The following is a 16,263-nucleotide window of genomic DNA, read 5'->3' as shown; positions in this document are numbered from 1 at the left end:
TTCAAATATTCCAAATTTTAGAATAAAACTCCCTTTACTTACAAAATCAATTTCAAGAAAGGATATCCACCATTGTAACATATCTCAACCATAAACACATTCCCACAACCATTTTCAAGAACCCATTTGGAAAACCCCTCTTTTGATTTCAAAATCAAACCCTAGGTTTTTCTAAAAATTCCCAAATCACTAGCCTATTTCAAACAGTAAATAACTAAGTTAAAAATCATATTAAAGGTAAAAGAAATCCCTACCTCAAAGTAGAATGCAAGGGAGAGCAGAAGGCAGAACTTGGGCGGAGCCGAAAATAATAACTTTCCCGATTAGGATGAAGCCCTTGACATGCTCAATCTTTTACTCCAAAGGGCTAGGGTGAGAAAACCAATGGATTGAGAGTGTTTAGAGCTATAGGGCAAGAACTAGAGAGAGAAAGTGAAGATTTTAGGGTTTTGAAATGTTTAGAAAGAGAGAGAGAGAGATGAAAAAGTAACTTAAGAAGCCTTCTTTTCGGACTGATATACGCGTAGACCGCTCAAGCGACCAAAACATTGCTTGAGCGATAGACAAAATAAGTGACACCGCTCAAGCGACCAAAAACACCGCTCGAGCACACAATGACCCCCTTCTAGAAGTTTAGACCTCCAAAAGATCGCTCAAGCGCAAGAAAGACCGCTCGGGCAAACATGCAAAAATCTGGGCAAAAATTCATTGAAAAACTAACTTCCCAACCTATTTCAAATGCAACCAAAACTCCTAATAGCCAAACTCAAAGAGTAACAAGATGGAAATGAGATGAACAACAGTTAAGTACATGGGTTCACAGATCCAAAAACAAGAAATGGGTCAGGTCTAAACCGGAACCGTTATAATCTCACCCACTTAAGGAATTTCGTCCCCGAAATTGAAAACCAACATTCATTGAAAATAGATCAAATCATATATCATCCAGACTTGTAACAAGGATAAACAAAGTCTTTCAAAACCAACTATTATAGTTCAATTCTCCAAAACATATTCAATGTTTATATATTACAACATAAATAAAATTTCAACACAAGTCTCAAATATCAACAAATAGGTCCGGATATTTCTCATGGACTTTTACCTCACGCTCCCAAGTCGCCTCCTTAACCCCGTGGTGTCGCTACAACACCTTAACCAATGGAGTAGTCTTGCCTCACAAGACTTGGTCCCAAAGTCTAAAACCCGTATCGGTCTCTCCTCATACGAGGCATCTTCATCTACCTCTAACTTGGTCCAATGCAACACATATGAAGGATCAAGCTCATACTTTCAGAGCATACAGATATGGAACACATTATGAACCCCGAAAAGTTAGGGCAACAAGGCCAAACGATAAGTAACTTCCTCGATCTGCTTTAGAATCTTAAAAGGCCCAATAAATCTAGGAGACAACTTCCCGCCCTTCCCAAATCTCATTAAACCCCGTCTTGGTGATATTCTCAAGAATACATGATCTCCTACCTCAAAAGACAAAGGTCTTCTCCTACAATCGGCATAACTCTTCTCATGACTCTAAGCCGAAGCCAACCTATTACGTATAAGCGGGACCTTCTCTGTCATTTTCCAGACAAATTTAGGACCTAACATAGGTGCGTTACCCACTAGAGATGTACACGGTCGACTATACAAGGCTTCAAATGGTGCCATACCAATACTCGCTTGAAAACTGTTATTATAGGCAAACTCCACTAAAAGTAAATGCCTCTCCCACGACCCCTTAAAATCTAGAACACAACTCGGAAGCATGTCCTCTAAGATTTGAATGGTTCACTTGGACTGCCCATCAGTTTGAGGATGATAGGCGGTACTAAACACAATCTAGTGCCCAAGGCATTTTGTAGGCTCTATCACAACCAAGCCGTAAAACGTGGTCTCTATCTGAAACGATAGTCACAAGGACCCCATGAAGTAAAACTATGTTCCTAACATAAAGGTCGGCAAGATAATCTACCGAGTCACTTGTGCGCATAGGTACAAAGTGTACAATAACACATACGACATCATTATCCCATTGGGTTCTTGGAAGACCCATAACAAAATCCATCATGTCATGCTCCCATTTCCACTCAGCTATAGGTAAGGATTGCAACAAACCTGCTGGTTGCTGGTGCTCGACTTTCACTTATTGACAAGTAAGGCACCTCGAAACAAACAAGGCTACGTCTCTCTTCATCCCCCTCCACCAAAACTAGCGGCTAAGGTCGTGGTATATCTTTGTGCCTCCTAGGTGTACCGCAAGACGTGAATGGTGGAATTCTCGGAGTACCTCCTCCCTATAGGATTTTGGCACAAAAAGACAATCTAGATACCTCATACTCAAGTCCGAATACATGCTCAAGCCCTTCTCTACCTTTCCACTAGCTATTTTCCCTCTGATAACCTCTACTTCGTGATCGCACCTCTATGCTTCTGTAACTCGGCTCACTAGTGTAGGTTGTGCAACTACAGTGAACAAAATGGCTGACTCAATGGATTCGCTAAGATGCAAGTCAAACTCACCAAGAGCACCTAACATCTCCCATTTCCAGATGGCAATACTAGCTACACTGCTTACGGATTTCCTACTCAAGACGTCATCCACTATATTGACCTTCCTAGGATGATAGTGCAACTCAAAATCATAATCCTCCATAAACTCCATCCATTTCTTTTGTCTCAAATTCAAATCCTCCTATGAAAACAGATACTTCAAACTCTAGTGATCGAAAAACACCTCGAATCTCTCACTATATAAATAATGCCTCCAGATTTTTAAGGCAAAAATCACCACTGCTAGCTTTAGTCATGAGTAGGATAATTTCTCTCATGTGTTTTCAACTATTGCAAATTGTATGCTACTACTTTTCCCTCTTGCATCAACACACAATCCAACTCTTCTCGAGAAGCATCACAATAAACTGAATAACCTAAACTCCTCTCCGGAATAGTCAATACCAGAACAGTGGTGAGTCTAATCTTAAGCTCTTGAAATGACTTTCACAAGTCTCATTCCATACAAACTTAACCCCCTTCCTCGTCAATCTAGTCAACGGTGAAGCCAATCTAGAGAAGTCTTTCACAAAACTTCGGTAATACCCAGCTTAGCCCAAGAAACTTTGGATCTCAAATGCATTGTTAGGTTATTCCCAATCTTACGTTGTCTTTATCTCAGAAGAGTCTACCATCACCCCTTCCCCGGATACCACATGGATTAAAAACTTAAGTCCTTTTAACCAGAATTCGTACTTCCTGAACTTAGCATATAGATTGTGTGTTTTAAGCAACTCAAGTACAACCCGTAAGTGTTCCTCGTGTTCCTCATCGAACGGTGAGTAGATTTTGATGTTGTTAACTGTCACGACCCAAACCCGGCCCTATGAGTTTAGCACCGTAACCAGCCAGTAATCCGAGATTACCGAAGGCCTGCAGAACAGAAGAACAGTAAAATAGAGTACAGGGCCTGGCGGAAGCCAAAACAGTAAATAAACAATGTCCAATGAGCTGTGACAGTCTGTATGCAAAAAGACTTTCCAACCATATTTACATTCAGTGGAAAGGTATACACAACATATATACAATCATTCAGAATAGGGACTTACTCCCTATACAACAGTACAGTAAGCATTCGGTCTATACAAAATAGTAAGACAGTACAGAAGGGGGAATTGTAAAACACCCCTAAGCCTTAACACGATAGGCTCGGAACCTCGCAGTGAGGCATATAGGCTGGCTTGACAAAACTGGAGTAACTCTGACGCTCCTAGCCGCGGTCTGGTGCCTGCACACCTACATATATATATGAGCAGTGAGCTAAAGCCCAGTGAATAATGAAAACAGTCCATTTAAACAGTATTTCAGTCGTTCAATCAGTACAGTCATATGTGGTACACCCATTAGCATAACAGTAGGTCTTAAAAGACCGAACAGTAATGATGGCCATCAGTCAGTAAACAGTGGTGGTTCCAACAAGGGAACCGACAAAGATCTCTGTAACAGTAACAGTAAACAGTAGGTGCTAAGGATGCCACAATACAGTTCAGAATATAGGACATACATTCATTCAGTTAACAGTAATCAGTTCAGAAAACAGTACAGTTCAGTTGTTCAGAAGAGAATCATTTGCGAACATATCTTTACACAAACGCTACTCACAGAGTTCTGGGCTACAGTATGCTAGAGCGTGCCTCCCCAGTCGCCAACCCTACACAGTTAACAGATTGAACACACTAAGCTACACAGCTGGGAAAGATAATAACTTAATCCCTAATTTGCCTCGGTGTGTTCTACATCTACGCCCTCATGAAGATGTCTTAAACTAGGCCTAAGAGTGCCTAGAATGGGATGAGGATGCAAAGATGCACGGTTAAAAGCATTTTCAGATTTTTCAGAAAAATAGAGTCTCGCTTGAGCGCGGTTTCCCCGCTCGAGCGGTCATGCAACAAAGGTACACGCTCGAGCGTCAACTTTCCCGCTCGAGCGTACTGTAAAAGTACTGGATGGGTGAAATCTCCGCTCGACAGATGCTCGACAGATGCTCGATCGTGAGACACATGCCTCCGCTCGAGCGGACTGTAAAACAGTACAGAGAAAATACTGGATGCTCGGATTCCCCGCTCGAGCGTCACTAGTCCCCGCTCGAGCGGAAGTGCAAAATATGGAAAACCCAGATTGCACCTCCAAGCCAAAAACCAAGTTTTAACAAATCAAAACTCGACCTCTTGGGCTGAATTTCCAGAAAACATTTGTAAACACATAGTTAAACATGATTCAAAACTCAACTTTGAGAAATCAAAGCCCAAGGGTGTTTAATTCAAACCCAATTTCAAACCATTTTCAAGAACAGGATGAACATGCAAACATGCATGAATTCAAATCAATTCAAAGCTTCAATTTGATGCTCTAAGGAGCCAATTGTTTCCAAAACATGATGAAATCATGTACTTAAACATAATTGTGAGCATGCATGTAACATTTTGCCATGAAAACAACTCAACATCTACAATACAAACATGCATGCAAGGAAAGAGCTTTAATTCCACATTTTTGAACCAAATCATGACTTAGTTCCACAATGAAGTATGAATTATGCAAGAACTAGCTCAATGACACAATAAGAAGATGAGTTTCCTACCTTAGTCTTGTATTCAAGGTTTGGGAGCTCAAATTAGCAATCTACACCTCAATTACCAAGCAATTCTTCAAGTTCCAAGCAATTCAAGATGAATTCATTCTAACTCCCTATTTCTCCTCTTCTAGTCGGCTACACCCTCAAGAGAAATGGCTGAGCAAATGTGGTGTAAGGCAAGACTAAGTCTTAGACAAGGTTTATCAATGTGGCCCACTAGGATGGCGATTTGGTAATTAAGCCTAACTCTTTAATTAGCTTATTTTAATCTAATTTAATCACACTAAATCAGATTTCAGATAAATACACCATAAAATCACATTAATTATGAGGGTCGAGAAACATTAATCAATTCCCGGTTCAGCCGCCGATAAGGCCTTCAATTAGCAGTTTAAACATAAAACGTGAACAGATCAAATAAACAATCAAACAGATAGAATACAAATTAACATACATACTCAGTCAATTCAGTTCCAGTTTTCAGTCAGTCAGTTCAGTACTTTAATCAGTTCAATTATCAGTCATAATCAGTTCAGTTTGACGGTAATCAATGTTTATCGGTAAGCAGTGATGAGGGTTATTACATTAACAAAAACAACCACAAAAAGGCCTAAGAACTCATGGAACATTTGATTCATCAGATCCATGAACGAAGTCGGTGCATTGGTTAGCCCAAAAGGCATCACTAAGAACTTATAGTGGCCATATCACGTATAGAATGCTGTTTTCTAAATATCCTCCTCCTTCACCCTTAACTGGTGATAATCTGATCTCAAGTCAATCTTAGAAAAACAACAAGACCCCTTCAACTTGTCAAAAAAATCATCTATACGAGGTAATGGATACTTATTCTTAACAGTTACCCAGTTCAACTTTTGATAATTGATGCACAATCGTAAAGTGCCATCCTTCTTCTTAGCAAAGAAAGTCGGTGCTCCCCAAGGCGATATACTAGGGTGAATGAAGCCCTTATCTAACAATTCTTGGAGTTAGATCTTTAACTCATACAACTCAGTAGGTACAAATCTATACGATGCCATGGAAATTGGTGTCGTATCTGGCACTAAGTCGATCTCTCAATGGGGTGGCAAACTAGTAAGATCTTTGGGAAAGACGTCCGAGTATTCACAAACTAATCTCAGCAACTCAACTCAAGCCACATCACTCTTACTACCTAAGAAAGCTGCAAGAAGACAACTAAGCTCGCCTTTACCATGCGAGTCATAAACTGGTGACAAAACTCTATCAGCTCGGTCCTCTAGAAAATAAAAACAGTCACTACTCAAGGTGCACACTGTAACTTTCTGATGGTAACAATCTATAACAGCACAGTACGAAGATAACCAGTCCATGCCTAAAATGACATCAAAACCCGACATGTCTAACAATACAAAGCAAAAGAAAGTTGGCGACCCACAACCTCAATCTCACAACCGCGACATTCCCAGTCCAAGTCAACCTTACCTCCAACTGGTGACTCTACCCTGAGTGGAGATGCTAACTGAGCCACCTCTAACCCCAAAAATGATGCGAATGCAGATGAAATGAAGTAATGAGATGCACCAATATCAATCAACACATTGGCAATAGAATTGAACAATAAAAAGTTACCTCTCATAATAGAGGGTGCTGGCAACTGATCTGGTGTGGTAATATCATACACACGCCCCATAGGTCTCTGTTTCACCTTCTCACCCCTCGGAGCATAAGATTGATAAACTGGTTGAACTGAAGAGGCTCCCTGAGTGGCCCTCGAGGCCTGTGCCGACTGCGTAGGCTGATGGTTCTGTGTTTATCTCGAACCAGATGCACCAGATATGCCACCTGCTTGAGGGAAAAACCTCCTCAAGTACCCCAACTGCCCACACTGATAATAGGTAGGTGGTTACCCTCTTCTCTAACTCTGGTTCTGAGGATGAGCTGTAGACGGTGCAGACTATTTCCCTCATCCTCTCTGCAAGCAAACTTAAAGACTTGTGGCCCAGCTAATAACACTTAAAGCAAGTGATCCCATCTTAACTACCCCTCCCTAAACTAGAACTTAGTATAGGAAAAGTGGATCTGAACTGTGCAGCTTGGGACTATTGTGGGGTGGAACCCTTTTGCCTCTTATTGTCTCGAGTCTCCCGTTGAACCTTCTAACTCCTGTGCCAGGAGCCCCTTATTATTTCCTCCTCTGCCTAAATCACGGTCTCTAAATGAGCCATTGCCTCCACATGACGACCATAATCCATAATCATAGACCTAACCACCTTGAAATGGAGCCCAGTCCTCAGTTGCTTTTTGAACTCGACATAATGGTGTTCTTTCGTCGTCACAAGTTCCGATGTAAACTTAGAGAGGCTAGTAAAAGTGGCCTCAAACTTTGCTAGAGGTGTTTTCAGCTACTTGAGCTTCAAGAACTGATCCTTTAACTTCTCCCTAGAAGTGGGAGGTAAGAACTTGTCCTGGAAGGCATTGGCAAAGGCCTCCCAAGTCACCCCAATGCGCCCTCGTGCATACTTCCATCATTGACCCACATCTCCCTTCAGCAGGAAGGATGCCAAGGCCAACCTCAAATCGTCGTCCTCGATGCCAAGCATCTCGAACATTTTCAGCATTTGCTCAAGCCACTCATTTGCCTTCAGTGGCTCCTTCAGGTCCCCCAAAAACTCATCCGAATTAGACTAGAAGAACTCCCTCTTCAGAAAGGATGTCCATGTCTCGACAACATAGGCCTGGACTTGATTCTCAGCCCTGATAATATCCATAGATTCCTATAAAGCACTAGTCATTTCATGAGCCAAAGCGCCCATGGCTTGCTGACGTACTGGCTTAGCCACGTTGGCCTAACCAACTCTTTTCTCCTGCATCGAAATGTCATCCAGTAACGGCACCTCCTGCCGCCTAGGCCTACCATGCTTACCACTGCAATGTCCACATCCTGACATCCTAATAACGGTAACACAATAGATTGGCACATTTACAAATTTACTGAAGCTAATTCATTAGCGTCCTAATATAGTAGACAACAAATAATTCATTTCACATAAGCAACTAACCACATAAACATAAACGAACTTCCTTTCTATATAGTAACTGTCCCACGACATTGCCAGAGTTCCAATTAGAAATAGCAGTGATCAAGTGGTCTTCAAACAAGACTTCTAGAAACTCATAGACCCAATCAATATCTAAGAAATTAAATCCCATACTCATTTAGTCACATAAGCATGTCATCACATAGCATACCAAGTCTATTTCTAATATCATCTAGTAAGAGAACCCATTGTGGTAAAAATCACATCCCATTATCCCAAAGTATTCAAACCCGGTAGCTCTGATACCAAGTTGTAACGCCCCAATATAAATAACAATAATTCGTCTCATAACATTGTTTACAAATGATCAACAAGATAACATTTTCTATTTTATTCATAACTTTGATAAATACAAAAGATGACATATGCAATATATATTCATAAATTATAGATTCTGAATCTGTAGCATATGGCATGGATACATGAATTAAACTAAAAATAAAACCAAATAATTATATGCCCTAATGGCTACAACTTTCCAAGTCAATACTTGAGTACAACAAAAATGAGTTTAACTCAATACAAGTAAAGCCCGAGGCTTAAACAAAAATAATTACATCAATAAACAAAAATGAAGCCCCTAGATCCAAGTCCTCCCAAGCTACATCCTTGGTGGAGGAATATCATCAGCACTTGAAAGTTGTTTTCCACATAGAGTGAGCCAAAGCCCAGTAGAGATACTTTAACACAGTATATGAATCTTAGCAGAATTATAATGCATGCCATTTGTCAAACATTCCTTATTTTTCATCTCAAAATAATACAATGCCAGATTATAAATCAGCTCATGAAAATAATCCTTTTATAGCAGAAAATAGGGCAGTGGATACAAAACACTAGGAATCTCTAGGTACGTGTCTGCCAATAGGCTATACAAGCACTATCAAAGTCATTTTACTGATACTAACCGAAAGGATCAGCACCTAACTATGCGGGCTTCTGGACTTTCACCAAGGACACACAGGCCAACATCATAACCACAACCACAACCACACCTCCTAACCAGATTCACCAAGGTATTCACTAATTTTTCTCAAAATCAATACATTAATGTTTAATAAGAAATAATGCGCAATGCACAATGTATGAGAAATTAGTTTCAATTTAACCTAATCCTCATGAAATGTCTATAACAATCAAGACTATCCTCCACTGATAGCTCAAGACAGATATTTCTATACAACAGATAGTTTCCAATTAAGAGATATAATTTCATTATTTTACGATGGGAGTAATATTACATATCCAACTCCACCATCATCATCAACATAAGCATTGTTCTATTCTTACAAAACCCACCATCATTTTCCATTTCCTTTCATAAACCTAAATATTTCAAATTTTAAAACAAAACCCCCTTTATTTACAAAATCAATTTTAAGAAAGGATATCCACCATTTTAACATATCTTAACCATAAACACATCCCCACACCCATTTTCAAGAACTCATTTGGAAAACCCTTCTTTTGATTTCAAAATCCAACCTTAGGTTTTCTAAAAAATCCCCAAATGATTAGCCCATTTCAAAGAGCAAATAACTAAGCTAAAAATCATACTAAAGGTCGAAGAAATCCCTATCTGAAAGTAGAAGACAAAAGAGAGCGAAAGGTAGAAATTGGGCGGAGCTGAAAACAATAACTTCATCGATTAGAACGAAGCCCTCGACATGCTCAATCTTTTACTCCAAAAGGCTACGGTGAGAAAACCAATGAATTGAGAGTATTTAGAGCTAGAAGGCAAGAACTAGAGAAAGAAAGTGAAGATTCTAGGGTTTTGAAATGTTTAGAGAGAGAGAGAGAGAGAGATGAAAAAGTGACTTAAAAAGCCTTATTTCCAGAAAAATATATGCACAGACCGCTCAAGTGACCAAAACATCACTTGAGCGACAAACACAATAAATGACAACGCTCGAGTATAACGCTTCTAGTTTAGACCCGACCTGTTTATTGTTTGGATCTGGATTCCTTATCTTAATGGTTGTTCATGTCCTTGTTCATCTTATTCCTTGTTGAGTTGGATTGTCTGGGTATTACGATTGCGTTTGAAACATGATGGGAGTTAGTATTTCAAAACTATTGCTGCCTAGATTTTGGCTTGTTCGCTCGAGCAAGCTTTCTTGTGCTCGAGCGAACTTTGAGAACTTCCACTACTTTTGTAGGTTTGCAAAACTGCTGGGAGTATGGCATTCTTCGCTTGAGCAGTGTTTCTTGCACTCGAGCGATCTTGGCTCAACCAGTCCTTCCAGCTTGAGCGGTCTTTGGGAACTTTCAATACTTTTGGAGGGTTGCAAAAATACTAAGAGGGTGGTGTTGTTCGCTCGAGCGGTCTCACTTTTTGTGTCTGGTCGCTTGAGCAGTCTGTGCGTACATCAGTCCGTAGAAGTCAGTTTTTGAATCACTTTTTCATACCTTTCTCTCTAAACATTTTAAAACCCTAAATCTAGACTTTCACTCTCTAAAACTCATCTTCAATCTCCAAATACTCTCAATCTATTAGTTTCTACACCCTGGGCCCCTTGATAAAAAGATAGAACTCACTTAGAGCTTCATTTTAATCGAAACAAAGTTGGTTTTCAGTTTTGTTGAGGTTTCTCCACTCTCTCTCTCGTCTTCTAGCTTCAAGGTAGGATTTTCTGCACACTTTAGTATGGTTTTTAACTTGGTTATTTGTGTTTTTTAAAGAAATCTTGATATTGGGTATTTTTGAACAAATCTAGGGTTTTGGTTTGAAATCAAAAGAGGAGTTTTCAAATGGATTCTTGAAAATGGTGGTGGAATTGTAAATGTGGTTGAGTTATGATGAAATAATGGATTTTTATCCTTGGAATTGATTTATAAAGAAAAGGGAAATTTTGGCCTAAAGTGTGAATATTTGATTTTGTAAGAAATGGAAATGAGGTTGGGTTTTATGGAATTGGAATTATGATGATGATGATGATGGTGGAGTTGGATATGCATCATCACTCCTATTTTGAAATATTGGAAAGTATATCTTTGTTGGAAATTGTCTATCTGTTTAGAAATCTGTTTTGGGCTATCGGTGGAGGATAACTATGATTGCTGTAGAAATTGCATGAGAATTTAGAGAATTGAAACTAATTTCTCATCAATTTGCATTGAGCATTGTTGCATACTTAACACATTGAAAATGTATATTGTTTTGAGAAGAAAAAAAAAGGCGAATACCTTAGTGAATCTGGATAGGGGGTGTGGTTGTGGTATTATTGTTGGCCTGTGTGTCCTCGGTAAAAGTCCAGAAATCCGTGTGGTTAGGTGCCGAGCCTTCCGGTTAGTACCAGTAAAAATGGCAATTGGTAGTGTTTGTATAGCCTACTTGCAGACATGTACCTAGAGATTCCCAGTGTTGCATCAACTGCCAAGTTTTCTATCGTAAAGGACATGATTTCATGAATTGTGATATAAATCTAGCATTGCATGGTTTGAAAAGAGACATAAAATGTTTTGGCACGAGTATTGCATATGCATTCACCTTATGGCTTTGTTAAGATTCATACACTATGTTAGAGCATCTCTATTGGGCTTTAGCTCACCCTGTGTGGTAAACCATTTTCAGGTGTTGATGATATGCCTCCGCCATGGCCGTAGCTTGAGAGGACTTGGAGCCAAGAGCTTCTTTTATTATTGTTGTAATTATTATTTTTGTACAAGCCTACTGCTTAAGCTATATTGAGTTGAAACTCACTTTTGTTATAACTAAGCATTACCTTGGAAATATTGTAGCCATTAGGGCATTCATATATCTGCTTTACTTTTATTTCATGTTATTAACTTATCACACATGCTATTGATTCAGGGTTAGGACTTATGAATGTATAACTGCATATCTTACCTTTTGTATAATGGAATCATATGAACGAAAGATAATTATTTCAATGCATGTTGTTATTTAATTAATATTGTGGAATGAATTATGGTTATGATTTCGGGGCTTTACATCGAGTGCACAATGACCCCCTCCCAAAAGTTTAGACCTGCAAAAGATCGCTCGGGCGAAGATACCACATTTTCATTAGTTTTGCAGACTACAAAAGACTGCTCGAGCGTAAGAAAGACTGTTTGAGCGAACATGTAAAAATCTGGGCAAAAACTCATTGAAAAACTAACTTCCCAACCTGTTTCAAACGCAACCAAAAATCCCAATAGCCAAACTCAACAAGCAACAAGATGGAAATGAGATGAACAACAGTTAAGTACATGGGTTCACAAATTCAAAAGCAAGAAATGGGTCAGGTCTAAACTGGAACCGTTATACATTTCCTACTCAAAGGCCTCTTTAATTTTCATTAAAATAATGAACTTGACATTAAGAGGTATGTCAAGATTTTTCACACACTAAATCGCTTGAACACAAGACTGGTCCATTAGTTGCCTCTAATGCAACGCTAAGTTTAACCTCTTCAGCCAGACAAAGAGATAGATCAATTGGTTTGGTAAACAGGGTCTATCAATGCAATGGACTTAATTGTCTTCCTATCATGAATACCCTCTATGTATGGTTTCAAATGCTGATCATTTACTTTGAAAGTCTGACCATCATGGGGGTTTTGAATTTCTATCGCACCACTTGGGAATACTTCAATGACTACAAAAGGACCATCCCAAGAGACTGGAGCTTACTAGGAAAGAGACGCAATTTAGAATTGAAAAGTAACACCTTTTGGTTAGGCTCAAAGGTGTTGCAATTGATGTGCTTATCATAGAATGCTTTGGTTCTAGCTTTGTAAAGCCTAGCATTTTCATAGGCATCATTGTGTATCTCGTCTAGCTCATTAAGTTAGAGTTTCTGAGTTGATCTTGCAGTGGCCATATCAAAGTTAAACTGTTTTATAGCCCACAACACTCAGTCTTCTAACTCAATTGGCAAGTGACATGTTTTGCCCAATACTATCCTGTTAGGGGACATTCCTATAGGGGTCTTATAGGTTGCACGGTAGGCCTAAAGAGCATCGGTCAAACAAGTCGACCAATCCTTCCTATCTAGGCTTACTGTCTTCTCAAGGGTGTGTTTAATCTCCCTATTAGACACTTCTACCTGACCACTAGTTTGGGGATGATAGAGGGTACCCACTTTATGAGTGATGGAATATTTTCGGACCAAGGCTTCAAAAAATTGAGTACAAAAGTGTTTTCCACCATCACTAATGATTGCCCGTGCAAAGCTAAAACAACATAATATAATGTCATGAAGGAATTTGACAACAACTTTGTGATCATTTGTCCTAGTGGCTACTGCCTTTACCCACTTGGAGATCGTTACAAGAATGTACTCCTGCCCAAATGAAGGTGGAAATGGACCCATAAAATCAATGCCCCAAACATCAAAAATTTCCACAACAAGGATCGGGGTCATTGGCATTATGTCTCGACGGGATATGGAACCCATTTTTTGACAATATGGGCATCTTTGAAAATGGTGGGCCAATAAAACCCACTTTGTAAAACTTTTGCGGCTGTCTTTCACCCACTAAAGTGGCCGCCACATACTCCAGAATGACAAAAGGTAAGAATGCTATGGATTTCACTCTTAGGCACACATCGTCGAATCATTTGATCCGGACAATACTTGAACAACTCAGGATCCTCCCAAAAATAGAATTTAATCTGGGCAAAGAAACGATCTCTATCTTGTTTAGACCAATGGGCAGGAACTTGATTAATTGCCAAGTAATTCACGATGTAAGAAAACCACGGAGGGTTTACTTGTGACACAGCTAAAAGTTGCTCGTTTGGAAATGAATCGTGCAAAGCTGATGGGTCACTAGTGTACTTAACTGAAATACGAGAGAGATGATCTACAACCCCATTCTCACAACCTTTCTTATCTCGAATCTCAAGATCAAATTCTTGTAACAAAATGATACACCTAATCAACCTAGGTTTAGTCTATTTTTTGGAAAGTAAATGCCGCAAATCAGCATGATCAGTGAAGACTACAACCTTAGAACCAAGCAGATATGATCAAAATTTGTCTACGACAAAGACAACAACTAGCAACTCTTTCTAAGTGGTGGTATAGTTTGATTGGGCATCATTAAAAGTCTTACTAGGATAATAAATGACATGAGACTTTTTGTTCACTCTTTGACCTAAGATTGCATCAACTGCATAGTCAGATGCATCACACATGATTTCGAAGGGTAAGGACTAATTAGGTGACTGTATGATCAGGGCTACAAATAGAGAAGCCCGTAATTTTTTACGCATCATCAAAGACAAAAGGGGTGTCCTTAGCCAGAAGACTACACAAAGAGCTTGAAATCTTGCTGAAATCTTTGATGAATTTGTGGTAAAAACCCACATGTCCTAGAAAGGAATGTACTTGACATACAGAAGTAGGTTGGGAAAGGCCAGAAATTAGATTGACTTTTGCTTTGTCAACCTCTATTCCTTGTTTTGACACAATATGACCTAACACGATACCCTTTTGAACCATAAAACTCTAATCTCAGGACAAGGTTGGTTTCTATGCAACGCTTAAGAACCTTAGTTAAATTTTGGAGACACTCCTCAAAAGATGGGCCAAAAACCGAGAAGCCATCCATGAAAACCTCAAGAAGTTTTTCTACCATGCCAAAAAAGATAGCCATCATGCACCTTTGAAAGGTTGTTGGTGCATTACACAACCCAAATAGCATTCGCCAGTAGGCAAATGTACCGAAAGGGCAAGTGAAAGTTGATTTCTCTTGGTCATCAGCAGCAACTGGCACTTGATTGTATCCAGAATAGCCATCTAGGAAACAATAAACATTTTGACCCACTAACCGCTCAAGGATTTTATCAATAAAGGGCAATGTAAAGTGATCCTTTCTAATCATGGAGTTGAGTTTTCTATAGTCAATATAGACGTGCCACCCAGTAGTGGTACATGTAGGAATGAGCTTGCTGCTCTCAGTTTCAACCACTGTAATTCCTGATTTCTTGGGTCCAACCAGTGTGGGACTCACCCACTTGTTATTAGAGATGGGATAAATGATACCCGCATCTAGCATTTTCACTACTTCCTTTTCAGTACTTCTTTCATTTTGGGATTCAATCTTCGTTGGACCTCATGTGAAGGTTTTGCATTCTCTTCAAGATAAATGTTGTGCATGCAAACAGAGGAATCAATTCCCTTCAAATCAGCCACTTACCACCCTATGAAACTCTTATGCTTTTTGAGCACCCTTAAAAGGGAACACTCTTGCCTACTAGACAGGTTAGATGCGATAATCATAGGAACCGTGTTATCAGCCCCCAAGAAAGAGTATTTAAGTGAAGCTAGAAGGGGTTTCAACTCAAGTTTTGGTGGTGACTTAATGAAAGGTAATATTGGCTCACTAGACAAGGCAAGTAGAGGCTCAAATCGAGGTTCCCTTGGTTGAAAGTTTAGGTGAGAGTCAAGAAAAGCATTGACCTCCTCAATGGATTTGCCAATATCATAGTTTTCAAACCCGAAATGAATGAGACATGCCTCTAAAGGATTTATTGAGATGATAAACGGAAAAACGTGTGCAATTAACTGATCAACCACATCAACTGCATAACATTCTTCCTCATTGGATGGATGTTGGGATGCATGAAACACATTCATTTTGACTTATATGTTTCCAAATGATACTTCCATCACCCCTGTTTTATAATTGATGTATGCATGGGCTTGGCTAAGAAAGGTTTCCCTAAGATGACTGGGATTTGCTTCCGATCAGGTATGATAGGTTCCATGTCAAGGACAATGAAATCAACAGGACAGTAGAACCTATCGACCTTAACCAGGACATCCTCAAGTATGCCACAAGGAGTTTTAAGGGAACGTTTAGCTAATTGAAGACTCATTGATATGGGTTTCAACTCACCAAGCCCACATTCCTCATACACCGAATATGGAAAAAGATTGACACTAGCACCTAAGTCAAGAAGTGCCTTATCGATCAAGTGATTACCAATGATACAAGAGATGGTAGGTGCACCTGGATCTTTAAACTTGGGGGTAGTGGTGTTGGTCAGAATGGAACTCACTTGTTCAGTGAGTAGAATCCTTTTGGTCACATGGGTCAT

At 39.5% G+C, this 16,263-nt stretch overlaps 1 protein-coding gene across 1 annotated transcript; it reads right to left on the bottom strand.

Annotated features, from left to right (window-relative positions):
* Positions 1 to 15,831: 15,831 nt before the first annotated feature.
* On the bottom strand, positions 15,832 to 16,263 carry LOC145823703 (uncharacterized). Its single transcript, XM_082923216.1, has one exon. It carries the CDS (start codon positions 16,261 to 16,263, stop codon positions 15,832 to 15,834), a length of 432 nt encoding a protein of 143 aa, XP_082779342.1.

The sequence above is a fragment of the Camellia sinensis genome, chromosome 4 (assembly GCF_055761805.1).
Source record: "Camellia sinensis isolate YWXY chromosome 4, ASM5576180v1, whole genome shotgun sequence".
Classification (NCBI taxonomy): Eukaryota; Viridiplantae; Streptophyta; class Magnoliopsida; order Ericales; family Theaceae; genus Camellia; species Camellia sinensis.
Note: the sequence above shows the minus strand (reverse complement) of the source record. Positions and strands in the feature narration are given on the sequence as shown.

What these genes read in the sequence shown, in the direction of transcription:
- LOC145823703 (XM_082923216.1), bottom strand. Translation starts at nt 16,263, where the DNA reads ATGACCCATGTGACCAAAAGGATTCTACTCACTGAACAAGTGAGTTCC.